The sequence below is a fragment of the Dermacentor albipictus genome, chromosome 8 (assembly GCF_038994185.2).
Source record: "Dermacentor albipictus isolate Rhodes 1998 colony chromosome 8, USDA_Dalb.pri_finalv2, whole genome shotgun sequence".
Taxonomy (NCBI): Eukaryota; Metazoa; Arthropoda; class Arachnida; order Ixodida; family Ixodidae; genus Dermacentor; species Dermacentor albipictus.
Window position 1 is genome coordinate 108,659,456 of NC_091828.1, and position 27,776 is coordinate 108,687,231.

At 47.3% G+C, this 27,776-nt stretch overlaps 1 protein-coding gene across 1 annotated transcript; it reads right to left on the reverse strand.

Annotated features, from left to right (window-relative positions):
• Positions 1–41: 41 nt before the first annotated feature.
• Positions 42–27,517, reverse strand: LOC139049011 (uncharacterized). The gene is made up of 14 exons (XM_070524029.1): positions 27,356–27,517; positions 25,227–25,362; positions 23,007–23,093; positions 21,097–21,274; positions 20,096–20,292; positions 19,260–19,574; positions 17,225–17,378; positions 14,487–14,579; positions 12,508–12,752; positions 10,104–10,182; positions 7,883–8,127; positions 6,505–6,705; positions 4,448–4,594; positions 42–448 (listed from the first exon to the last, which is right to left on the reverse strand). Exons 1-14 carry the CDS (start codon positions 27,406–27,408, stop codon positions 83–85), a joined length of 2,496 nt encoding a protein of 831 aa, XP_070380130.1. The 5' UTR covers positions 27,409–27,517; the 3' UTR covers positions 42–82.
• Positions 27,518–27,776: the final 259 nt, after the last annotated feature.

Below are 27,776 nucleotides of genomic sequence, written 5' to 3' on the forward strand. Positions count from 1 at the left end.
AAAACGTTATGCATCCTATGGTTTGAGTCGAGAGCACAAGGTACAAGCACAGCTCAGCTCTCGATTGTCCTTTAATAGCAGCCTATATGTAGCGGCAATCGTTCGGACCGCTTCCCTTCTCGGCGAGCTGCCCGCAGGGTCGGTCGACGAGACGCCTTCGTGTCTGGTACACGACCATGCATCGCTGCTGTAGGTCGGCCGGGCTCCGCTGCCCTCCCATGGCGCAGCCGAGCGCGCAGTGCAGTATGAAGAAGAACTGCCTGCTCGAGAGGTTCACCCCCGGCAGCAATTCCGTCGTCGTTGTCAGACGAGCACCACTCCCGGCGGTGGCGGTGAGTCGGGTTCTCTGGAAGGCCAAGTAGGCTATCCTGCAACCCAGGAGTTCGTCGAGGCGAGCCCCGTCAGCGAGCTCGCTTTCGTTCATTCTCCGTTGGCGCCAGGTGTCGTTCTGCGGCATTGAACAACAGATGAATGAAACAATCGGGGGGGGGGGGTCATAAAAAAATGAAAGTTACAGAAACAGATGGTAAATCGGATGGAAAGGATGTAAACAACAACAACAAGAACAACAACATGAACATGAACAACAACAACAAGAACATGAACAAGAAGAAGAACAAGAACGTGAACAAGAAGAACAAGAACAAGAAGAACAAGAAGAAGAACAAGAAGAAGAATAAGAAGAATAAGAAGAATAAGAAGAACAAGAAGAACAAGAACAAGAAGAAGAAGAAGAACAACAACAACAAGAACAACAACAAGAAGAACAACAAGAACAACAAGAAGAAGAACATCAAGAACACCAAGAAGAACAACAAGAACACCAAGAACAGAAAGAAGAACAAGAACAACAAGAAGAAGAACAACAAGAACATCAAGAAGAAGAACAACAGGAACACCAAGAACAGCAAGAAGAACAAGAACAACAAGAAGAACAAGAACAACGAGAAAAAGAACAGCAAGAAGAACAAGAACAACAAGAAGAACAAGAACAACAAATATTCATCGAGATTTACAGAACCGGCAAGAAAGAAATCACGAGAGAAAATCTGTTTGACAATGCAAAGGGGGTGTGCTTCGCTATTGCATGCCCGAGCCGGCTTCCTGAGCACAAAAACACCGGAGCAAATAAGAGCCGCGGGATGAGGCATGCGCGTGTTGAAGGCAAAAAGAATAAGCCCGGTAACGACTTGACATACCGCAATTGAATTCCAAGACATGTTTCTCTCGCCCAGTGAGACCCGTGGGCAGTGTTCGTTTTATAGAAGCATTGGGATTCAGAGAAGATTGATGTGTCAAGGTGTCAGCAGTCGATATAAGCAAGAGACGATTGGAGTATTGGTGAAAAAAAAAGCACACAAATATATGATGGATAGAAACGGAGTGATTATAAGCGTATACAATGACACAATATAGTGATAGAGGTTTAAATACGAAAGTTAGGCTCGAGATCATACAAGCAAAAGGCTAGATAGCGAGAGACGTAGTAAAACCTCACTGAATCAAACAGGCTAAGTGGCTGTTTGTCCCCGCTGCATTTCAGAGGGGATGCCAATAAACATCACTGTCATAAGAGATTAACTCCCGAAAGAATCATTAAAGATTTACTAAACGAATTTAGCGATATACAATGCAGGAGAAAGATTCAAAGAACGTCCTTTTTCGTGAGGTCACCGCTGTCGCCAAATGTCGTTCTCCGGCGCCGAATAACAGATTCCCTCCCTAAATAATCACTAGAGATTATTGTGCGAGAAATTGGGGCTAGCTGACCCTGTGTGCAGTGTGACGTTCTAGGTGTCTGCATGTGAGATTGACCCTACGTGCGAAAAGGACGGTTTTATATTCATATTCTTTTTTATTTTATTAGTGCGATAGTGTTAAGGACCCCGCGTCGCAGAACATTCTGTGTTTGCGTCCTGCGTCCAGCGTCGACCATCGTTCCGGGAATAATCATTTCGAACCACGCATACCCTACCGCAAAGGCCCTCCCTGTAGCGCCAAAAATCTGCGGAACTAATTGAATTTCTGAAAGTAAAATGCATAAGAAAAATCGTAAAATACGACTTACACACAACCTACAGACATGATAGCGTCGTACTGTAATTTGAATATACGATAAAACGTCATTCTGTTACGCGGAAACTCAAAAACAAACCCCTCTTAACGCTCTAGCGTTTTCTGCTGTCGTTTGAGGTCTGTCTTGGTAAGTGCGGCGCGGCGCCTTCTATTTTTTGCAGCCCACGAAAAAAGAACCACAAAGCTCGCCTTCGTTCATAGTGCTCGCCGCCAGCGTTTCCCTATGGTTTCCCCGTGGACGTTACGCTTACATAAGCTGCAGTTGCCAGGAAACGTGACAAGCACTCAGGGATCATTGAATGCTGTCGCGTTCTACTCTTAAAGGCGAAGCGTAAGCCTGCTCAAAATATTATTTTCTCCTTTGATATATAGACTATCTTTCGGGTAACTTTAAATTTACTAAGAAGAAAGTCTGCCCTCTTCATTACGTAGAGAAATTTGCTGAAACGCGCGTTTATACTAATTTGGGGAAAGGAACCGTGCCATTTGTGCTCCGCTGTATTAGATTAAAATTTGATTGTTTTTCACTTGGTTACGTGAGGTAAAAAATTCCACATTCTTCCGTGCTGACATTTTGATTTGTCGTTACACAACTTATTAAAACTTCTGTTCATATTTATAAACTAAATAAATGTTGTGGAGTTAATTGTACTGTTGTCTGTCCTTTGTTGGAATCGTATCCTGTTCCTTGGCTAAATTTATTTAGTTTGTTGTTAGAACTTTGGGCTGCTCCAAAGTATTTAATGTAGTATATTTGTTTACTACTTGTAGTGATCATTCTTAAAGATTTATTCAGAGTATTCCTAAGATGATTAATCTATACCGGTGCCACATGGCCACTTTCGATCGCGATAGAGCCGGATTCAGATGGAGATTTTCGAGCGCAATTGTCTCCCGTTCCGCAGATTGAGCTAAGAAGCCAACCGCGACCGAGAAATCGGATGCCGATCGGCATCGATCGCGATCGCGATCGATTGCGATTGAAGGTGTCCCCTGCGAAGCTGCCACGCGTTTCGATCAAGCTGGACTGCCCAGCTCTGAACACACGCTGCATCTTAGAGGGGGGGTTAGTTTCTACCATCTGTATATATATTTACTCAAAACTTGTGATATTATTACTACCATTATTGCCCTTTACGTAGTGTAACATCGCACAGCGGCAAGATGTTTATAGAACGAGAGCCGCGTCATTTTCCCCCATCCTCCTCTAGTGGCAGCTCACGCTTTAACACGCTGTGAAACATTGTGATGCCTTCAAGAATGACGCAGGTGGTAATGGAACAAGTTGCAACGTTTATTCGCCAGAAACGGCCGTCGTGCTGTCGTCGTACACGCGTCTCGCGACACGGACACCGTTGCTGGCCTTACACTCGTAAATTGCTTTTAACAACATCGATCCGCACAGTGCGTCGACTCTGTATAGCTCTTTTTATTTTCTCGGCTTCCTTATGCTCCTGTATCAACATAGTCTTTGTACGGTTTCTCTTTATTTTCTCAGCACGTCAGGGATTCATCGGGCATTACTAACCCTCTTCGTATTATGGTGGGGCCGAGGAGCAGTGCCCTTTTCCCCAACTACGCTCCCTGATCTGCTGAGTAGGTGGCGATATGTAGCCGCATGATGTCTAATAACGCAAGACATGCCGGCAGGTACTTTGAAACCATTACGCAGGCATTTAGCTAAGATTAGCTTCTGTGACACTTCCGTGCGTTTTCGTGGAGGCGGCAGTTGGCGGTCGGACTTTCAACGGCGATTAAAGGTGCCTACGCAAAGCACTCGCATTCTCGCGCTAATAAGTTACGGAGTGCACTCGTCACCGAACGCCAGCTGTCTCAGTTCTTTGATGCGCATGCGCTCTTGCGGGAGTGAGCTTTGGGGCGTGCAAAAACATTTCGAGGCTTTAAAAAAGGCGGAGCGCTCCGAAAAGACAGCCCTTCTCTTCTACCACCGCCCTCTCCCCTTGTGGGGTGGCGGGCGAGGAGGACGGCCGTCCCCTTTAATGCCGGCGCTCTCGCCTTTGGAGGTAGCGTACGTACGACGTATTGGCGTGTGCGTGTAGCCACCTATACTGGCGCTACAGATTTGTTGGATAACGGCTCCGTTTTCGACCGGATTAGGCAACGAAACAACGAACACTGCCTAAATAATCTCACTGCAAAAAATATGCGCACTAAACCGCATCAGTAAAAAAAAAAAATATAGAACCAATTGCTTGACAGCGAAGAGTTCTGCTATTCGCTTAGATTGATAATCAGTGTGGACGATTTCTGCACTTCCTTATAAAAAGAAGGTATTGTCACATTCCGTGATGGAATCGTTGCCTCGGGCTGGGAATGCTTCAATCTGAGCCGGGCTGCATGTAAGACTCGCCTTGTTGTGGCCGGCATGCAGGCAGTAAGTGCTGTCGTTGGCGGCGCTGGTGTCGCGGCTTTGCCAGAAGTTTCGCCAGCGCCCTCCGACGGCGGGATCGAAGCGGCGCCGCTCGACCAGCTCGTGCGCCAGGGCCTTGGCGATGACCTGGTTGCGCCGGGTGCAGAGTTATCGTTAACTTTCGTAAGGAGACATGTGCACAGAGCTGAGCTTACAAATGGACAGATAGATAGATATATGTTAAAAAATGAGAGGGTGGGGGCATGTGCTACACACAGGTTGATAGACACGGATGGACGACTACTACAGATAGTTAAAGTTAGAAGCGAATACAGAAATAGATGCATGTGTATTCGACGGAATGCACCGCTAGAGGCTTTATCGCACTCACGCGCACACGCGCATGCATGCACACCGAGAGCAGCACTTCCGCACTTGAGAAAATGTAGCAAGTGTACGACAGCACGATGAAAAAAACTGTGAAATGCATATTTGCTTTCCATTTGAGTACTAAATACTGTGCCCTTCATTCAACACGTAAGTTGTTGTCAACCATTAACATTGAAAAAGTACCCTTTTACAACACTGCAGAATTGATCAATTGAACTTCCATCTGTACTGTTTAAGAAGTTTTCCTTGAGTCATCAAGCATAATGTTCCCTTATTAGATGAAAAACATTGCAATATTCGCCTATATTATTGGAGTTTATCCGAAGAACCCCCTCGTGCTACCTCTTCACGTCGCTTTGTCAAAGTTGCTAGACTTTTATTCGAGTCGCTATGCGGCCATCTCTGTGCTAGCCTCTGAACCAGAGCAGCTGATTCTACCGTCATGTCCATGATTCTAGTCTTGTCCATGTCTTTCCTTGAGCTCTTTCAAATTTACATTATTACAGGAACCAACCAGCCTAGGAACAAGTGTTTTAAAGCAGTGCTACATTTATTAACAGCCAACACTGCGAAAAAATATAGGATCATAAGAAGTTTATCGCTAACAGGGATTAGAATTAAACAATGGAAACATTAAAAAGTCGCAGTTTCTCCAGAAAGGCGAAACATTGATTGCGATAGCAAATTATTAGGCAAATATACGAAGCTAGGTTAGTCGTTTTATCAGCTCACTGAATTTCGCCGAACATTCGCTTACTAACTGACTCAAGCACGTCGTCACGCACGCACAGACAAACACGATCACTCCTCACTCGATGACCGCGGACACACGTTGACAGAACACTAGCGTGATGAAGAGAGGCAGCAGCGGCGAGCGAATTCTCCGTCTTGGCGCCTTACGCTTCAACGCGACCTAGGCCGTGAGAAGACAGCCCAGGTCGGCTAGCCTTCGAACCCAGCGCACACTGCCTCCAAGATATGACGCGCGTGGCCACACTCGGCCACGGCAGCTGGAATAGAAGAGATGCGTACCCCTCCCCCTCCATCTAAAGCCCCTTAAACTTCGTAAAGTGCTGCCACGCTTTGAAGAATGCCGCCTGCTCCTCGCGCGCTCTGGCCGTGGCCGACACCGCGTCGCTATTGGCCTAATAGCATCACGTGGGCCCTCGCGCCGTGCATCAGCGCCATTTTTGCTCGCGAAGCATCTACGGAGTGGCGAGGAGCGCATGTTGGCGCCGTTGCTACGCTCGAGCAATGTAGGCGGCGCCACGGTCGAGGAGGGAGCGTGAAAGAGAGGAGAAACGAGGAGCGAAGGCGGAGGAGGAGAGTGTCACTACTTTACGAAGTTTCAGGAGCTTTACCTCCATCCGCCTAGCGAGTGCACATTTTCCCGCTCCCTCCCTTGCGCGCGTGAGAAGATGGCGCGTACACTCCCCGCCTTCCTCCCTTCCGAGCGCGAGAAGACAGCACCGCATCTAGCCAACATCCTTCTCAACACATCCTAGCAAGGTTTCGCTCGCACCTACAGGGTACGGCGCACAGCCGCGATGTTATGGCACTTGAATTTTAACGGGACATCACGGCGACGCCGAAGGCTACGGCGGAAATTCGTGTGGAATGTCCATATAATTGCTATCGTAAAAAAAAGACATTGGTTGCACTCGCACCTGACCCAGCGCGGCGAGGTTGTACTCGGGCGGTGCTCCAGGAACGTAGAACGGTGGCCGGAAGAAGGCGGCCGGCGAGTCCACGCTGACAGCTGACGTCATCGGCGGAAGCAGCGCCTGCGCCAGCGGCGGGAGCCCGTGCCAGGCGCGGAGGCGACGCAGCCAGCGCCGGGGGAAGCTGTCTGCTGCCCGCGCGGGTACCTGCAGCATGGTTCCGGTCGTGCTCAGCAAGAAAGACACAGTTGTGGTCATTGAATGAGGCTAACGGAAATTACTAGAGCTAAGTCTGATGGAGTGGTCATTCAACCACCATAGGAGTTACCGGTAATAACGTGCATTTGTCTTCATATGTGCGTGCGTGTGCTTTCCGACGTTCTGGCGGCGCTTAGTGCGCTGTATGCGCATCAATGTTTAAGCAATCGCATTTTTCTACACTCATTAAAAGCAGTATATTTCGACGTAGAGGCGTAGTGATTCCAAATTGTTGTACTTAAAGTATGGCATTTCGTTCTGTAACTTGTAAAGTCACGAAGCCGTTTCAAGCCAGAACGGCGGCCGTGCCATACGCAGCAGCCGCCGAAGTAGAACGCGCTTTCCTCCTCCCGGTGCCTTGCGCTCAACGAAAGGCGAGCTTCCGTCCCGTTTTCCTCCCTTGCGCGCGAGAGATTGAGCCGTGGTCGTGGGGTGAACTTCGCAAGTTTCATTCCCACATACAACGTCGGCGCGCAGTGACGATATTATCGTGCTTGGACTTTACGCTTGGACTTTATAGAAGTGCGCCTGGAGTGTCCATATAATTGCTATCTCAACAATAACGAACTCGCACTACAGGAGCGCTTGCGCGTTCCAATCCGATCATCATGCGTGCAGGTGTCGAACCTGCAATCACGTGCTGAGGTCCAGTATGTGAAAGGAGCCTTAACGTAGGGAGATGCGGTACACTCCGGAGGTAGGAGTGGCGGCTTTTACAGTTGCTACTCATTCTAGCAAGGTAATCCGAGCCACCGCGCGTAGCCTGTATAAATGTGCCACAGAAAGCCACGTATAGTGGTGGAATATAGATTGAGGGCCGGCAGAGGCCATTGCGCCAAGGGTGGATGCACGGGCTGTGATATCCTTTTTTGTTCATGGGCTCGAGAGAAAATGATTTAGCATCAGACTGTAGATGACTATACGCAGCATCAGACTACGTTTCCCGTCCCAGATTGCCACCAGGTGCACAGGTGGCGTAGCGGTTTCGAAACTCATGGTGTTCGGGTTGCAGCATGTCCTGACCAACAGCCGGTTACGAATGGACGGAGCCACTGACGTACAGACACCACGGGTATCTCCGCCTCCCCCCCCCCCTCCCGCATAAATGGTCTGAAGAGAGAACAACCTTTGTCGTGGCTGCGGGCGCCACGAAAAGGTGCTTGGGGTCAGCCAGGTCTCGTCGTCTCGAATCCGGAAACAGCGCCGCTTGCGACGCAGCGTTGGCGGTTGGAAAAGGTGTCGAGTCCCCTCCTGCCGCGATGGGACTGCCGTTCGTCGCGTCGTCTTTGAAGATGGAAGCCATGGTATCCTGGAGCTGTGACATGAGGCCGGTCACACCAGTGATGGCCGCTGCGGGCACTGCAGCCTTGCCTGTGAATGGAATGCATGCTTAGTAAATGTCAGATTCTATCCCCGAACTGGCTACAAAATTATTGCCCGCGTAATAACATTCAGTTTAAGGTATTATAAATGTAGAACAGCATCTGTTTAAACTTTCGCTCTTGAAATACGAGTGAATGTGCAAGGAAAGGATCGCAATATTTGATTTTATTGGTACTCAAGATAAAAAATTAAAGTGCCGTCTCTATCGCTCGCCGGAAGTGACGCATGACTCGGAACTCGCGGCTCCTACACGCATGACCTCTGAGAGTGGCTGCCGCCCGTGGCTATACGACGTCATGCGACGTTATATCCGCAGACAAGCAGATGTACGCGTCGCCTGCTTAGGCGTTACTTAAAGGCTGCTAAAAACATAATTACATAATTATGCATAACAGCATAATTGCAGCTCTGCCAAGATTGCTCCTGTAGCTTTTAGGGCTCATTTATGACCCATTGAACCCAAGGCAAGGTTTTGTTGCAGTTCACCTTTAAGAAATGCTTCTCCTTGCGCTCGAATTCGTCAGTTTAGAGGAGGAATTGTTGATATTCCAGTGGTAAGCTTTTCAAAGAGAGATGACTCGTGTGCGACTTCAGTCTATTGGACACATTAAGAAAGCCGGAAGTAGGACTCGTGTCCACAAAGCACTTCGTACCCTCTATAACCACACAAGGTCTACAGACAGTGAGGTCAAATTTGGCAGCCTTGGTGCCACTCGGTAGCACGCGAAGCTTTCTTGGCCCGTTGCTGGGCATTGTATGCTTGGGTAATGTATGCTTGCGTATTGTATGTGTGACGCCTGCGACTGAAAGGATGTTTCACTCCAGTCGCCAGGGCAATGAGTGGCGTCAGCTGACGCCCCCAACGCTGGGTCTATGGTACACTCGCTCAAACATCCAACAAAGGGGTTGGTGGGGTTGTGCGATTAACATATGCGATTGCAACAAAAAGGAGACCTCCTCGGTAGCCCTTGTAATTCTTGCTCACATCATACGCTACAGCATTTCGTGGGAACAGTCCTCTACAATCGGATTAGTGAACTTTCTATTATCCAAGGTCGCTGGCCAAAAGCAAGAAGTATCAATGAACAAACAAAAAGCTTTTTTGTAAACTAAGAGGAAGCTTTGCTTAGTGGCCTACTGTGATTTCCCCACCAAATATACGTGAAATGAAACGCTTAAATTCTTCCCCTAGACAAGTGCTAAACGGATTTTAATACAATAAATTTGCGTTTGAAAGAGAAATCTGAATTTTACCCACGGAAGGAAGCAGAATATTGACTTAGGACCTCATAACTTTTATGAAAATTGCCTAATATTCGGAATTTCCAAAAAAAAAACCTGAAGAGTGCCATTTACAAATCCGTAACGCGGAACCAGGAGCAGGTGATGGAGTTCTGGAGACCTAATCTCTCAGAGCATCTGAAGCGGCCAAATTTGTTTGTTTTATAGCTTACGTGCAAATTAAGAGAATTTTTATGGAAAGTTTCGCAGAAGGATTCGAAACTAACTTGGGCTGTTTGGTTTAAGTTCAGCTTCCATGGTGGACAGCAGAGACGATGAGAACTGACACGAGTGATATTCTTGATATAATAAGTGATTACAGTGATCACAACATATACTTCTTCCACACGGAAATGATATTGGCCAAACTGCGCTCATTTCACATTGGAATGCATAATAATTAAAGCCTGTGTTATGAGCGACCGATTGAAATAAACAACTAGATCAAGGGCATGTTACATCAGAAAACCGGTGCTGCAAATCTTGTGAATCCAAATTTGCGCCCTGTCTTGCGCACGTATGCAGTCTTCTTAAGGTTGACTCTTTCGTTACCCTACAGCCCTGAACTATCTCTTAGCATTTGTGTATAGTGTGCGTTTAGGCATGCGGAGTAGCATTCACTGTACCTCACCGGCTGCGAGGCGTTGTATTTTGCTAAATGTACGAGATAACCTACAGCTCACCGTCGAATAAGTCCAGGACCCTGTGCGGGACGCCGCTCAGTCTGTCCACCAGTCGCCGACACTTGGTCTCCGACGTTGGCTATAAAGAGAACGTTAGTTGGCTAAGTATTGACTCGATCCTTTGAGGCATTACTTATAGCTCTCGTGGGTTTTACTGCCCACAGATTGGCGTGTTCGTAGCACAGTGACCATTCGGCAACCTGTCAATCTGGCTACGTAAGAACTGCAGGCAGTTGATTTCTATAACGACCATGCGGAATGCGATTCGCAGGGCATGATCTCCGGTGATCTGAAATCGGGGTGCAGAACATGGCACCGCGGGCCAATAAAATGGTACTGTGCTCGATGAAGCTAGCGAAAACAACAGAAACACACACACCCGCACACACACACATCGCTAAACAAACGAAGCGGACAAAGGCAGCGTCTATCCCTTGTCTGCTTGTTTTTCTTGTTTTTGTTTTAGCTGTGCGGGTATTTGTGGTTGCGCTTTCTTACCAGGTCAAGTATACGACGACTAGGTGGAACCACAAATCCTTTGAAGACAAGTGCTCTATTTTAGGCAGCCACTTTATTATCTGCTCTGAGAAACTGCCCCGCGGCCTGACGAACCTCTCGCGTTCATATACGTGTTCATATATATATATATATATATATATATATATATATATATATATATATATATATATATATATATATATATATATATATATATATATATATATATATATATATATATGTATATATATACACACACACACAAAGTTCACACATTCCGTGTTCACGCGTGAATTTGTTGAGTATTTGTAGCTTTCAACGTGACGTCACGGACCCAGCTTCTCACCGAGCCGGTGCACAAGCATGGTGGCTTCGATGACGTCAGTGCAAGCCATTTGTAACGCTGAGTTTCCTATACTCACTACATGGAACTCTGGCGCTGCTATCGTTCGGCCACCATGGGAATGATGGGTCTCGGATATTCGTGCTTGGAGCTTCAGCCGTTCCTGTGGCTTCGTTTATTATGTTTTATATGGGCCTCAATTGGCTTGAAATTCAAAGCAATTTGTACTTTTTTTAAAATCTAGAGCGTAATAAAACTGAGCAAGCACGCACAATCACTACTAATTGCAATGCTTCAGCTTGTCGACGCGGCCGTATACCTGGCGTAATAGCTTCCGTGCTGTCGAGGTCCTGTGGTCGACTCCTGCCGCAGAACAACTTCAATAGTGTTGATTTATTAATTGATAAGGCAGTACTTTCTTAAATATGATGACTTTGAAAGCCACGAAGCCATCTAAAGCCAGAAGTACGAAGTTCAGGCACATCCACGTACGAGTACTATACCTAGCATTCTCGTGCTGGCTGAACAGCCCTGCTCGCATCTCTCGTAGACAATAGTTCCACAGCTACCGCTGGTAATTGGATGAAAAATCCATGTTCTATAGGCCAGACTATTTTACTGTCGCACATCCGTTTCGAGCACGAGCACTTCATCTTGAACCACTCGGCCAGTTGTCGGCGGAGCCCACGCGCTGGGCTGCATGCTTCACGACTGGGGCCAACGGGGCAGCTAGAATTACAAAGCCGCAGCCGGCGAACACTGACGGCAAGCATGCGATAAGAACAGTCTGATCGTTGTCGCTGTTGTTCTTTCGTTCTTAAAAGCCAGTTCCCGCAGGCCACGGCAAAAGATACCCGCCTCGCAGAAACGGTGCAATGGTTCAAATACTGGTCTTATGGGAAAGAATTCGCAGCGCTCGTGCGTGGCATCCATCATTTGCGGAAAGAACGACATTGACAAACGCTCGGTCTGTTCTTATCGCGTGCTTGTCGACAGTCGTCCCGTGCGATGGCTTTATCGTCAGCTGCCTCCGTTGTCGAACTCTACCGATGGCACCCGCGTGCACAGGCAACACCACCTAGATAGCACAAGGCCTGTTCACTACGCTCCATGACGTCATGCTACTTGGCCCGAAATTTCTATTGCCAAGGCTGGCGTGACGAAAGCGGCGACGTCAAAGTCACTGTTGCTTACTCGGGAGCATCCCCATTAGATTCTATGGCAGTCGGGCCAGGTAGCATGACGTCATGGATAGGAGTGCACAGGCCTTGTGCTATATAGGGGGTGTTGGCACAGGCCGCGCCCCGATGGATGGCCACGGGGTTCGAGGTTAAGTGCGTTTATCCCAAACGCACGCGGTAGATTAACTTCAGGCTTCTGGTCTACGGTACAGCGGAGCAAAAGATAATGACTACCTGCATGGCACCACCACTGACAGTGCATGGAAATGTGCGTGCGCTCCCAGCGTTTACTATACAGTGACTCAAGTGAGAGCGGCGTGTCAGTCGACAGCTCCCGAGAACTTGAACTTTTGCCCTGCAGTATTGGCCTACCGCCCCCCACCGTGGCTGCGTCCTTGTCCGGCACGTCTTCTGCAGCCCGGGTCCGGTTCAGCGCCGCCACGACGTCCGCCTTGGGTCCGACCAGGTAGCGGAGGACGTTCCAGGCAAGTACCCGCCGCATGGCCGGCCTCTCTTCGGGTCGCGACAGGTAGGCCACCAGGGCTAGCGCCTGCTCGTCCGCGGTCACGTGCTCGTCGACGCCGTGCTTGGAAAGGCCGAACCGAGAGAACAGCCGCCGCCACCGGTCTGCCGCACGAAATAGGAAAATCCGAGTCGGTGATTACACTCATGCAGAACGAATGCTCTTTTAAACAACGCGTTATTCACAAGCGCTAGCTATTTCGGAAGTGGAACAGTGTGCCCCTGCCGAGGTGTTTGAGAGTGCAACGACTTCCTTTTCTGAGCGAATTTGGTCTCGTTGATGCCGTGCTTGGAAAGGCCGAACCGAGGGAACAGCCACCGCCACCGGTCTGCCGCACGAAATAGGAAAATCCGAGTCGGTGATTACACTCATGCAGAACGAATGCTTTTTTAAAAACGCGTTCTTCATAAGCGCTTGCTTTTTCGGAAGTGGAACGATGTGCCCCTGCCGAGGTGTTTGAGAGTGCAACGAGTTCCTTTTCGGGGCGAACTTGGTACCTTGTTTCCACATGATCTGAGTGTTTTTTTTCTTTCTAAGCTGTAAGCGTTGTGCTTTTATTTCATTTTTCGTTGCCCTGATGGCAAGGTGTGTCATCGAGCTCTGTCTTTGATACGCGCGTGCCGATAGCATCTTTATTTCTATTTTTTATTCTGTTACATAGTTTTGTTATTAGATTGCTTTTGCTGAACAAGAATTGTGGCTAAGTATGTATACTAACTCCAATGGCTATGTGTAGCCATTCCTGCCTCAGACCTGCCTGCCATAGCATAGTATGTAATAGGTCGTGATATGTAATAAATAGGCAGCGTCTATCTCTCGCCACCCGGGAGAACTTCTGAAACGAATTTCTCCCGGCACACACCTGCCATTGGCGCTCGGAAGTCAGGTGACGAATTGTCGGGAAAAGACTGCGGGCAAGTGTTCCCGAGAGCCTGCAGGTGGGCCCTAACCTGACGTAATCTTACGAGAGCCACTAGGAGGTGAGTGCAGGGACAATAGACACTGCCTAATAAATAAGTAAATGTACAAAATTTCAAAGAGAAAGTGATGAAAAGTGGTGAAATAAGAAACGTAGCCGTAGCCATCGCGAAGCAAGATGTTTCGACAAATAGAAGTATACACTTGTCGACACGTTGTATGCAGCTACACCCCTTGTTCGACCAATGCTGATAAATCTGATGGATGGAGCGTTAAATTTGCCAAGGTGTCGGTGGGGCATCGTTGGCATACGCCATCTTGGAAGAATCATGTAAACGCGAACAAGATGACGACGCCAGGTACGCACGTACACGATGACACAGGGTCTGTATGCCACTGGTATAGTTAGTTAAATGTGCTCAAAAGGAATATGTTAAGTTGACCGATATTAGTAAGTCTAGCTTATAAATTAGCGAAGATGCCTCACTTACCACGAAGAAAAGGCTTGTGAAGCCAGAAAAAAATACACGAAAAACATGTGGTGACGCTGCTCTGATGTTATCGCGCTTTCCCGGTGTGATGTCACAAATTGCGACCATACATCTGCTCCGGTGTAGTTAATTTCTCATTGTCGAAGATGCTTCGATATGCGTGCTAAAGAGACCAACGGGTCAACGATTGAGCAAGTTTAGAAAAGTGCTTGCTGCGTTTGAATGGGGCCCGAACATTGCAAAACTACTTATTTTTGAAATCGTGACATCACACTGACGTAGTACCTTCCCTGGGGCTTGGGCGTGGTATGAAGAAATCGTCCAGGGAAGCGATTGATAAAAAAAAATAAAGCGAGAGGGCAGATTGAGCGATTCCGAATATGGCTCCTACAGCGTAGCGTGACCCGAGGTGTCACCGTATAAACGCACCTGTCGAGATGCCCGTGGAGTTGGCGAGGCCTCCGATGCTCATTCTGAGTAGTCGCCGGGAGCCTGCCGTTGTCTTGTTCACGAACTCTGCGACTGCAGATTCAGCGAACACAGGAATGCACGTTATGAAGGGCCACAAGGATTGACCCGTCCCAATGGTTGTGTGGTTATAGCGTTGTGCTGCTGGGTGCGAGGTTGAACACCAAGTTGGAGCGACTGCCATTCCAACAAATTTAGAATGCAAAAGTGCTCGTGCAACCGAGTTTTGCGTGTGTGTTAAAGAGCCGCAGATGGTCGAAATTGAACGGTAGTCTGTCCCAACACTTTCTTTCGCATGCATTTTCTTTCTTTTTTTTTGTGTGTAAGACGGGAAGGCAACTACGTCGCACGTTTTCAATTCATGTTGCATTATGCGTATGCTGTAGGTCGTGCGCTGTTATCCGTTTACTTTTAATACTGCTGCATAAATGACAGCCACGAATGAGGTTGAAGCAGGAATAGGTGCTAGACGTTTGTAATACGCACGCACGCGCGCGCAGTTACAGTACGCTTACGGCACCCTTCAAATACACGCGCTACGGCGCTGTAGGACGCAAGAACAAAAAACAAGCTTAACCAGCATAGAGCGCATAAAACCAATCGCACATCTTTCGAGAGCAGTACTGCGTAGGCAAATCGTAGAGTAAAGCAGTGGCAATTGACGAACACTTACACAGGCATGTAGTTCGCACATCGACATGCGATCGCATTTGTAGTATTCTTTTGGATATCATATACTTATGCTTCTGCAAAGTAAGTGCGCGATACATGGTAGCGGAATAGTGAAGCCCCCGAATCTCACATTTGCACGCGCCAGTTACGCTGGCGAAGCCGCTAGGTGGCGATAGGGTTCTCGGGCACACGTGGTTTCGCCCGGCGTTTCAGCGCTGTTTTTAATGGCGGTTAACGACAAACGGACGAAAACTAATCCAGTGTAGAATGTGCCTCAGTGCTCACTGCAATGTAGTGTAACGATATTTCCGAACACTACACTGAAGCAGTACCCGGAAAAAATAAGGCCACATCATACAACTCAGAAGACAAGAAACAAAATAAGTTGTGGACGATAAAGCTGCAGATTGAAAGAAAAAAAATATGAGCAACGAAATTGTATGGCGCAGCAACTACTTCCAGAGAGGAGGCTGTTTCTGGAAGCGCAGTGTTTAGTATAATTTTGATGCTACGCTGCATTCACTGCTACTGTTTCTCTCTCTTGCGAAGTAATTGCAAAATACTGTTTAAAGGGACACTAAAGTGAAAAATGATTTCTTCTGCATCAGTAAATTACCGTTGTACAACACCAAAAACACCACTCTTACAACGATAAGATGTTTGGTAAGCAAGACGTTTGGTTTTTTTCAAGAACGAAATACGGGTGGCGATGCCTACTTAAGTTCCGGTACCTGGGGGCTGTGACGACTTGGATTTTGATGGCATCTTCTAGGGTCCACTAATTATATATAGCGGTACAGATTGACTACATTGTGTTCTAAAGGAGCCAAATATTAAACATGCCAAGTTTCGGGAACCTTTATTCAGCCAACGCGGCCCAAATGCGAAAACATACTTTGGAATCCCTGACGTCACGCTGACGTACCGGCGCTGGGGTTTCGGCGCGAAATTAAAATACTGATACGTGGACCTTCATTTTCTCATGTAATAATCAAACTATTCTTTTGAAATGACTGCCTGCAGGGTTCTCAAAGAATGCTTCATTAGTCTAAACTGATTTATTGTTTCGCTTTAGTGTCCCTTTAAAGATCACTTAGAGATCGAGCTAACGCGGTGGAAGAGGCACGCTGTCCCCTCGAAAAAGTAGGCTTAGCGGCGGGAGGCTTTCGCAAAAAAAAGAAAAAGTGTCCCTAACATTATGACTCGGTCGAAGAACCGCAGTGGTTGCTTGCTGGCTTTGGTGCTGCGCTGCTAAGCACGAGACCGCAGATCAAATTCTGGCCATGGCGGCCGCATTTCAATGGCCGCGAAATGCAAAAGCATCCGGGTGCGTGGATTTAGGTGCACGGTAAAGAACCCCACTTAGTCAAAATTAACCTGGAGTCCCCCACTACGGCGTGCCTCACAATAAGATCGTGGTTTTTGGCCTGCAGAACTCCATATTTAACTCTTTCGAAGCCCCCCCTCCCCTCTCCCCCCTATATTATGCGAAAACGATAAGCGCACGCATTGACGGTAGAGATGGTGCGCGCTGGGCACAGCTGACTTTCTAACTCGACACTACCTTAAGTGTTTCCTTGTAACACTGACATTATTGCACAAGAAGCATTGCATAACTTGACTAATGCATTAAGCGATGTCCGTCATTCGGCGCTCACGGAGTCTTTAGTCTTTATTGACGGTAGCAGTATGACTTCTGGCCGTTTAAAGTGCACGCTATAGGTACGGTCACACTTCAGGGGAATGACTACCAACATTCAATGAACTGCTGGGTGCCTATTCTCGTTGCCCGTTAGCACGATATTAGAAAACCTGGAAAACTTGTGCTGCCTTTGCGGCACCAGTTCCGTTGCTAACTTCAACTTTTTAGCGCATATGGCGGGTCATATGTGCCGAGTGGCCTCCGGGAATTTGCTGCAGCATTACGCATTGCTCATCTTATTGCGATTATCGGTTGCGAGTAAGTAGCATTTCCACCTCGCCGCCCATAAGCGCTGGAGACTGAGAAACACGTTGCGCAAACTCACTCTCTTCGTCCGCATCCATGAGCTGCTCTGTCACGTTCGCGTCCTCCACCAGAGCGTAGTGCGTGAGGAGGAATTGGTAGAAGTCGTCGACATCGTCCTCTTCTAGTGAGTGCAGCGCGTTGACGAATTCCTTCACTTCGGGGTTCAAGGTGATCTGGTGAGGACGAATAAGCGACAGCATTTGCGTGCAGGACTTGTGGGGATGCGCGACTCTCATGCGTCCCCTGATATGTTGTTTTCCTGCATAGCTCCCGTCTCCTCTAATCCGGCTTCGCCGCGTGGCTCGGTGCCAGCGGCAGTCGGCATGGTTGAAGCGCATTGCGAGAGATGGCGCGAGTGCGGCTCTGCTAACGCCACCTAACGGCGGGGTTACTTGGGCGCAAAAAGGAGAAGGCTCTTCCTCTTTGGCTCGGGTACAGCAAGCGGCGCGGACGTTCTGCGCGTGCGCCGATCCACGCTTCTGCGAGACCATCTCGTGAGGCCTACCCCGGAACGAACGAATGCGATCGTTCGAACGCGCCACCGTTCGCGTGAACGTACGCGCGAACGACCAGGCGTTGGTGTCCAGCATTGGGCGAACATATCCGCTCGTTATCCGGTCGCGGTGAGTCGGACTTCCGCGATGCGTCGCGCGCCCACCGGCATGTTTTGTGGATAGCAACTCGGCTAGCAGGCATTGATCTACGAAAAGTGCAAGAAACGCCCTTGTGATTGTTTGCACTACTGTGTTGTCGTTCCTTTGCCCCAAGAGGACGGGTAAGAACTCCACAGACTCTACCAGCTCTACATTATTAATTTTTTTCGTATTTTGAACGGATTGAGGCTTTTTGACGCTATCTTATCACCGAAGTGAATTTATATTCTGTGGGTCTGTATTATAAGAGACAGAAAAATAAAGAAAAAACTTCAGTCGAGTTTTTGGCAGCTCATCGAAGGCGTTTCTCATGCCAGGCAAATCAAGGCCTTGGAGTCAGAATATCGTACTGCGGTCTTCTTCATTGAAATCGTAACGCTGTAAAGTATGAATACAATCGACGGGACAGTTTTTATGCCCCCGTCCTATGCAGGCGATATGCATTAGGCAGCCAACTCCCAAGATACGCACATAGGCCTTGCCTTGGCATGATGCGACGCGTGGACATTCGCTAAATATGAGCGAGATGAAGTGTATATTTGCGGTGGCGAGCCATCAGATTATATAATCATGGTTACTGGGACTCATATTTCTGCGATTATTCTTGACATTTGCTTCCTTCCATGCAGACTACCTCTTGCCAAAAAATTATGGTTTCTGCAAGGATAACTTAGAAAGGATTAAAGGAAGTCGCTTGCCGTATGTCATCAGTGGAGGCGGGCATACGTGGCAGGACCAATCGCCATGTTGATTGAGATTATCACCAACGTCAAATATGTTATATTTCGAACCTATTATGCACGAATGACCAGACATCCTCATAAACATGCTTTGAAGCCAATTAAAAAAATTCGTTCCAAAAAGCTTCTGTTCACCGACTATTTACGTTTGGATCACACTTCCTCAAACTATTTACGATGCCATTGATATTAACAAAGTACTTCTATATGTATTGTTGCAATAGGATAAAAATAATTTGTGTAGTTTGTCAGGTACAGGGTGACCTAGTAAAATAAAAACAAGTAAAACAAGGATTTAAGGGATGTCATTATGTTTTCTTCGCCCTTCGTTCTTTCAGTACGGCGGACACTAGATAATTGAATAGTCATTGCAGTCCGTTCGCTAATTAACTTAGGTTCAGTAGCTAACTGTTTAATTACTGGGCTGGCTACGGCGCTTGGCTGTGGTGAAAGTTTACATAGAATATAAAATTGGTTTCACTTTAGCAGCAAATGAACGGAAAAGCCTCCACGCTGGCTAATGGAGTGTCCTAGATAGAATTTCTGTTTGCAGTGATTCAAGTAAGGCATCCAAGGGTAATTTCGATGTGTTGATTTTTTGAAATATTATTTTACATTGCCGGCGAATCTTTTCTACTAAAAAAAAAAAACTAAACCTTACTTGAACAGTGAAAGGCGCTGATGCTTCTGCGGTAACGTCGTACTTCCGCGAAAAGGACACCGGTGCGTCGACGCCATATTCAAGAGAAAGCTGCATCATTCGCTGCACGGGATCATCTGTGGGATCGTCAACCATGCGCCTCAGGTCCAGGTTGAAGTGTTCTAAAAAGGACAGCACATCCTGCACTCCCTCTGCCGGATTCCGCGCGTATTTCAGGCAGGACGTCATGAGTTCCTGGCCGTCTGCTTCACTGGTTCCATGCTTTTGCCCGAAGGTTGGGTCGTCCGTTCTGTTTCCCTCTGAGGTCGCCACATGCTGCAAATAGGGCCCACCAATTTACTCTTACGATAATAGATCTCGAAGTCTGTAGACATCAACTGATAATGATGCATAGATGTCTCTTCCTCTACTTAATGATCATCACTAGCATCATTATCGTCATCACAATCAACACCACAACCTTTTTAAGTCCACTGCATTATGGAGGACAGTCTCCACAATATGCCATTTTGCAGCGAAACTCTACGACTAGGCTCCCGGGATTTCTTCTTCTCCGTCGACAGACAATTCAACCAATCACAGCGGAATGCGCGCGCCGCTGGGTTCCTTGCAGCACCGCCAGATGGCGCTCGCCTCCCCGCATCCGCGACAGCGGCGTCACCGGCCGTGCGGGGGAGAGGAATAAAAAGAACCAGAAAGGTCGCCTTCGCGTCTAGCGTTCGCCGCAAGCGCTGCCCGGTAAAGATTACGGTTGCATAAGCTACAGTTTCTGAGTGGTACGTATGGTCGCAACACGGAAAGGCACCGACTTGCGCTGCACGGCGTGTACCACAGACCTTGGCTGGGCTGGAGTCGAAGGTGGGGAACGCGACTGACGCTTGGCACACGAACGTGTTGCGCTCCTTGCACGGGTCCGCCTGGCTGCCGACCGTTGCGTCGAACCAGTCCTTCATGTGGCGGCACAGTGAAGTGTTGCACGCGGATTCACCCCTCTCGGTGACCGCCGCACGGGGCGCGGCGTTCATTTCGCCGCCTGGAACAGATTGAGGTGGGCTTCATGGGACATGTTTAGGTCAAATTTGGGACACATTAATTTCTTCTTGCAGCAAGGTGACATCAGTTTCTTCGCGCCGGCCAACTCTGATATAAATCGGTAATGTCTGTCTGTCTGTATGTCTGTCTGTCTGTCTTATCTATGTCTATCCATCTGTCTGTCTGTCTTATCTATGTCTGTCTGTCTTATCTATGTCTATCCATGTCTATCCATGTCTGTCTCTCTTATCTATGTCTATCCATCTGTCTGTCTGTCTGTCTTATCTATGTCTATCCATCTGTCTGTCTGTCTGTCTTATCTATGTCTATCCATCTGTCTGTCTGTCTTATCTATGTCTATCCATCTGTCTGTCTGTCTGTCTGTCTGCCTGTCTTATCTATGTCTATCCATCTGTCTGTCTCTGTCTGTCTCTGTCTGTCTCTGTCTGTCTGTCTGTCTGTCTCTGTCTGTCTGTCTGTCTGTCTGTCTGTCTGTCTGTCTGTCTGTCTGTCTGTCTGTCTGTCTGTCTGTCTGTCTGTCTCTGTCTGTCTGTCTTATCTATGTCTATCCATCTGTCTGTTTGTCTGTCTTCTGTCTGTCCGTCAGTCCGATCGTCTGAGCTAACCACCTAGTTATCTATAAGTCGGACCGTCCCTCTCTTTATACCCCTGTGTGCATACGTGTATCTATGGCTATCCACCTTTACCTTGTAGATCTTCCGTCTCAATGTCTTATCTGCCTATATAAATGTTATCATCCATGCGCCTCTGTCTGTCTATGTATGTCTGCGTCTGTCTGCCTCACCTCCTTGCTCCAGGTGCTGATCCCCCTGTTCAGCCGATGTCTCCAGTGCAGGCTCAGTCACAGCGTCGACAGCCGGTGTCATCATACCCTCGCGTGCCCTTGCTCTAGGCTGCACGTCGTCTTGCGGCGCCTCCGTGGCGCTCCGGGCCAGTGGCCTTTTGACCACTTCCTCTGTTGTCTGCGACGCATATATTCATCTTGTCAATTATTTACTAGGTTTACTCCCAAACTCTCTCTATTTAGTGCTGCGTAAACAAGCGATGCATCTAAAACCATTTCTTCCTGCCAAACTACGGCCTCGAATACGCTGAAACATTGCTTAGAGTTAGCGTATTTACTCCCTCATCCATTTGTTCATTAATACAAAGAACTGTGCATGTTTAGAACATGTACATGCAATGTCTTGCTTTTGTCGTGGAGATGACGTCTATGGCCAGTACGTAGTCGCTGTACCTACTCGCGGACGACATTGAGTGGCTGAGCAAGCAGATCTACGATAACGGAGCTTCTGCACTCTTATCAAAACGCCAAGTAGGCAGGATATGACTGATATCACTCTCGTTTTCGGTTTTCCTGGTTACGGAGGCATTGTGGCCGCAAGGCAACGCCTGTAAGAAAAAAATTTCGCGATAGCTCTCCTCGTTTCGTATCGTAAAAAATCAAATTTAACAGGAGACGACAAGACGTAATGCATCACCCCGCTGCAGTTCTGGTGTCGCTTCTTTTGAGACCAAAACATAAAATTATAATAATAAACAAGGCTGGTACTTTGGGATGAGCCCCTTTTTGTGACGAACCTTTCCATGGTGGCGAGACGTACTTAGTGACGCAGAAAATCGTGATGTGTTCTTATAAAAAAGTTGTTGTATCACTCATAACTGACGGTTGACACTGAATGGAAGAGATGTAAGGTCAGTGGCACAATATTTTACGGCAGGCGTTACGCCCACGAGGGTGGGAATGACGCCCAATTCATGGTTTAAGGCGGGAGGGGCGAACGCAGCCGTACACTGTAATTCGATGTGCTCCGTTACGGGCGCAAATCGGCACATAACTCACACTTTTGCAGTCGTAAGGGTGTAAAACTGTCAGTTATAGGCACTAAATCGCTCTTAAGGGTGCCACTTCGTTTACAGTCTACCTACCGAGACTCTCGTTTCTTCAACGCGCACGATATTTCGGCAGCATTGGGTGTTCGGCGAAGACGAAGGCAAACGCTGATATAGCGTAGAATTTTTTTCCGCCTGTATTTAAACCAGTTGTAGGGAATCATACTCTGTACTCAATTCTTAAAGAGCAAACTACTTATGCTCTGACTCGTGCACTTCGTTTGCGTAGCTTTGCCTGCGTAGTCAAAGTAAGTTGTGCTCATGTATCGCGTCAGTGTTTTCTCTGATGCAGTCGTAATTGCGTTCCACATGTACGTCTAACCTACCAATTGGAACCAAAGTGCGACCTGGCTGGATCAAACGTCCCTGGCTATAGGCTCTTCCCACAGTGGTCGAGCTTCCTGCAGCTACTCTTACTAACAGCGAATTTCTTTTCATGAAGCTTCTATCAAGTGGAAAACATTCGTAATCTCCTTCAAATAGTTCCGCCGGGTCAGTGGAGCTTATTTGTGGAGTTAGATTACGAGTGTACGCAAGCGAGATATGTGTGTTATAACACGAATCACAAGAACAAAAGCTCTTTGGATGTTCTTGTTTTGGGGAGAAAGAAGTTGGGCAATGTGCCGCACAGTAACTGGTCTCTCGTGGAGGAGCCCTCCCCCGACCTATCCTGCGCTACTGCCCAGGGAAAGGAAAGGAAAGGGAGGGAAATGTCATATTGCGCTTCCTCGCGCGTTTGCCTCCTGTAGGGTAACACCAGCAAAGATTTTCTTTTCCTCCCTTAGACAAAGTTCTACTTGCCAGTTCTTCGCCCTCAGGACAGGGCGTCTTGGGAAGACCGAAGGGGCCCCTTTGGCGAGAGCCCCGGAACGATTTGACGTCGGATTTCTGCAAGAAAAAAGAAAAGAAAACGCAAAACTCTCGGTAATTTATGCAAAGTTCTTAGTGTGTAGGCATTCGGCTGGAACAGAATCAGCTGGAGGCGAGCCTCTTAAAAGCCTCCAAGATTACCTACGATTTCCTAATTGTGTCCTTTAGTGGCTTACAAAGTGGGGAGAGGTGGCTGAGCGTCAATCTTCTAGAAATGTATTCTATGTAATTCTAGCCTTCGTAGCGTTACCTCCTGTGTATGAAAGGGAGTTCGCCGCATCAGAGAGAGAGAGAGAGAGAGAGAGAAAGAGGCGAGTAGTCCGATGCAGTCCAAACAACGCGTATTGTTGTAAACATGCAGTGCATTTTACATCGCTGTCGCCGCCTTTGTAGTCGACAACTGCACAGCGGCGTTGCAGTTTTCTGTTTCTTTTTTTTAGCGGCCAACGTGGCTTGCTAAACACGCTTTGCGCAACCTTAAGAACTGCGAACGCGCAAACGCGTGTCTTGGAACGACAAAAAACCACAGAACGAACATCGACGATGGGTCAGCTTGCGTTCAGATGAATCTTGGTATAAACAGAGCGAGCGCAAAACGACAAGGACGCGCTGTAGCCCGTAGACGCGGAATTTTGTAGAGGACAACTGAGCCTTGCGATGACAAAATCCTTGCACTGCGTTGGTCTACGTTTTATGTCTAGACATTGGACGCAGTGGTATTTTCTGATATTTAAGCACCAGAAGTAATATGAATAATGTTAGCATTGAAGCTGTTCTTCTGGCCTTCGATAAAGCTATGGTTGTTCTTGACGTCTTCACAAATCCAGACAATGGACCTACAAGGCCGGTATTCACGTCGTCATGAGCAGTTTAGGTGGCAAGGATTAGGTGCAGCCACAAGAATGCATGAGCGGTGTTTATAGGGACATTCCATACGTCCCTACTGCATTGTATCATTGATCAGTATCATTTGTTAGTACAATTTATCTACCACTCTTGAAGACAGGTGTTGCAGGGACCGTTTACAGCCTGCAAACCGACTAGCCCAATGAAACGTCTTTAAAGCCTCCGGTATTGCGTGCATGCTTTAAGCAACACTGCATAGCGAAGCTGACACAGTTCGGACTTCGTAGGAAGTATTCTATGAAAACTGTGTGTTCCTGTCCCGGAAAAGGGGTTATTTATGGTGGGGGCAAAATGAAGGCTGTACTTCCACTTCTTATGACATCCTCGACAAATCGCCCCGGTGGGCACTCGTGCGGTGTGTCGAGGGTGCCGTCATATTTCCCCAAGAGTCCCAAATATGACTACGTCCACATGACGTCAAAGATTACCAATAAATCAGAAAATAAATGAATGAACAATTCTCTCGCACTCAGGCCGTTGTTGTGACCGCAAATGTTCTCGAAACTTGCAAGCTTGAAAGCTCTGCATAATGTAAAATACCGTGTAGTCCGTCTTTGCTGATAAACAATCGGCAAGACCTTACAGAAGTATAAGGGTGGAAGAAGTAACAGCGACCGCTGTAGGTCTTTTCGTGGCCAGGGCTACCGCACATGCGAAGGCGCGTAAAATCTGAGTTGTGGGAACTCTATTTTTGCTGCTAATTTGAAATTTCCATGACCGATAACTTGGGTTTCTGTACATTATCATAATTCTTTTTGTTCTTTGATATTTTTTACATATTGAGAATAGATCTAGAGCAGATACGGTGGTTTCAAAGAAAGCGTTGCAGGGCACCTTCAAGCGCTGTAAATGTCTTGAAATAACACATGTCCTGAAAGAGCACATGAAGCAAACAGACAATGATGCAAGAGAAAGGATAGGGGGGTATTACTGTTACGTTGAATCGAATTGTAGATATTACATATAAAGGGGTGACACTTCAGACATGCTACAAAAGACAGCAGGCCGCTTTCCTTGCTGTCCTGTTGTCATTCTTTCTTGTCATGCGTTCCTCTTCCATCTTAGGTGGCAGAAATATTCTGGAAAACAACAAGGAAATGCATCATGCCAAGTAAGGACGCTGTCATTTCTGTCGGATAGTTTTTTCCTTCTTCCGATGTGTTCCATGTGCACCCTAAGCGCTGGAAGCGTCTCAAATGCTTAAGTTCCAGCTAGCCCAGCTTCGGGCCTTAACGGCTTCCGTACCATGTTTTTGTTCCATCCCGCGAGGAACATCAGGACCATGACGAAGCACGCGAGGAGGATGAACGAGGCGAAGATCTCCTTCCAGTGGCGGCGGGCTTTGGCCTGGTACCGCTGGTACATAGGGTCATTGTGTGATCTGCACGGGAATGCGTGAGGGTGTCTGTACGTACGTGGCGACACGCATAGATTAGGGCCCATACAAGATGCTACGTTCCATTGCATTCTACAGGTACTTGCAAATGGCGCAGATACTTTGATATTAGCAAAGAAACTTGAGAATAAACTAGGGACCTCGCAACGAGCGATTGAACGAGAAATGACGAGTGTAACGCTACGAGACGGGAATGCACTAGTGTGGATGTTAGAGGAAACGGTCGCAGGTGGGGGGGGGGGGGGGAGGGGAAGTGATTTCTAGCTTGAATTAGCAAGAAGAAATACGACATTAACAGCATGCATCTCCTTTACACGACGCGCAAGCATATCCTAGCCATTACGGCGTACCAACGTCAAAAAAAGTCGATGACGATGAAACGCGGTGATAAACGATGACCTCCGAGATCCCCGCTCGAAATCTCGGAGCTTGCTTGCCCTCTGAGACTGTTTCATGGTGCTGCTATCGTGTGGGCGTGCGCGGGTACGTAGTCAAGCGGTATATTTTTTTTTCGATACTTAGCATAAGTTCTTTTCTACGCAAAAAATGAACAAAAAAGATAACGTGAAACACAGGATGTGGGCTTTACTAGAAACAGAATACTTTCACGTCTCCTACGATTGTTTACAGCTCCCTAATTGGCATCTTGACAATTAAGATAATAAAGAAAGCTAATTTCTCCAAAATAGTTAAATCTGTGTCTGTGTCTAAACAATTCTTGGCGATTTCTCAGCCAGACTCCGCTAAAATATGCGTTTGGCCTGGAGCAAACACACGTACCCTTTTTTTCCCGCTGAAGAATTACCGATTGAAATTTTCTGAACGTATAAGTTTTGGTTCCTCAATTCCGCTGTTTAATTTGTAGTTCGCGCTCATTTTGTGTCTGTTCGTGTAACATTATTCCCTTCCTTGCGAATTCTAACTTTTTGAAACTTGGAGAATAGTTGTGCTTGTTTTTTTTTTGGAAGTGCCAGCTGTACGCGTCATCGTGTGTGTGTGTGTATATATATATATATATATATATATATATATATATATATATATATATATATATATATATATATATATATATATAATGTAATGTGCGTGTATTGCTTTGTAGGACCCTCCTCGCGCGGAGTGGTTCACATAAATAAATAAGTGTTTTATTTAAATAAATTGAAATAAATAAATAAATAAATGAACTACATCCTTAAATTGAAATGGCGTGTTATTATTGAGGGGTAAGCGTAAGCGTAGCTAACCTTCAAATACTTAGTGCCATCACTTGCGTATTTGGGTCAGCAGGATATGCGTTTGTGGGAGCGCGTATGCAAATCAGTTAACGGGTGCATCTTGCCGCTGAATTTTCGAAACAAGAAACAAGAAAGCTCTTGTGAAAGATCAGTAAATAACAAGAGGTGAATAGGAAATCCTTGTCGTATCTCTATGCACTTCACCGGAAGTAGTAAGGATAGAGAAACGGTTTACGCTTGAGGTGCTGTTCATGTAACGAAAAGACTGATGTCGCCCGAGTAAAGAAGCGGACGGTGAGAAGGACGGCTCCCTGGATATCATGTAATAGAGCAAGGTATCGAAGCGAGGGAAGGCACGCGAAGTAAGAGAGTAGCATTACAGTGTCACATGTTTCGTGGCACGGAACTCACGACGATTCTGGTCTTGCAGTCAGGTCCACGAGCTTGTATAACATCGATGCGAAGTGACATGAAGCCAACTAAAGCCCATTGAATTGGTTGAAAAAGAAAAGAACGTTTCCGAATACCCCGGAAACGGTTCGAAACGGTACAGAGAGCTCTAAAGGAAACGATGTCAAGCGCTTCTAACGGATATAAGTATTACCACTCGAGTGGCCGGCTGGTGACGGCATCTGCATGGCCGGTGCGGGTCACTTCAGTGCAATGAGTCTCGATTGGTGGGAACAACTGAGCAACAATCTTTCGGTACATCAATCGGCGAGCAAGAAATAAACGGCGCTCACCTCAGAGATATCAGGGAGGGCGAACGGGACCGCACGACGAAAAACCGGGTCATGGTTCCAGGCAGGCGGTGGTCGGGCGTCAAGGAAACCCAAGGCGAGAATAACGGAGGCTGCTGTCGAATGCGCTGCTCCAACGGCTTTTGAAGAGTTCTAAGTGATGCTGATGATGGTGACCATTCACCCTGGCATGTACCCACTTAGAGGGAAAGGCATAAATAACTGGATGACGGAAGGAGACGTCCAACCCACTCGTTGTAGTCCACCGTAAAATTACATAGATATTCGGAAAGTTATGCTCCATATTAATTTGGAATAGTCCACCCATTTCTTGACCAATCCCTCCTTGTGGATAGGAGCCACACGCGTCAATACAACAACAACAACAACGAAGATTTCTTGAGTGAGTGAATAAATTGGTGCA

Coding starts and splice junctions, on each gene's coding strand:
- LOC139049011 (XM_070524029.1), bottom strand. CDS start 27,408: ATGACCCGGTTTTTCGTCGTGCGGTCCCGTTCGCCCTCCCTGATATCT. Junction 23,094..25,226: donor CGGGATGGAACAAAAACATG/GTACGGAAGCCG, acceptor TTTTTCTTGCAG/AAATCCGACGTCAAATCGTT. Junction 14,580..17,224: donor CATGGATGCGGACGAAGAGA/GTGAGTTTGCGC, acceptor CTGAATCTGCAG/TCGCAGAGTTCGTGAACAAG.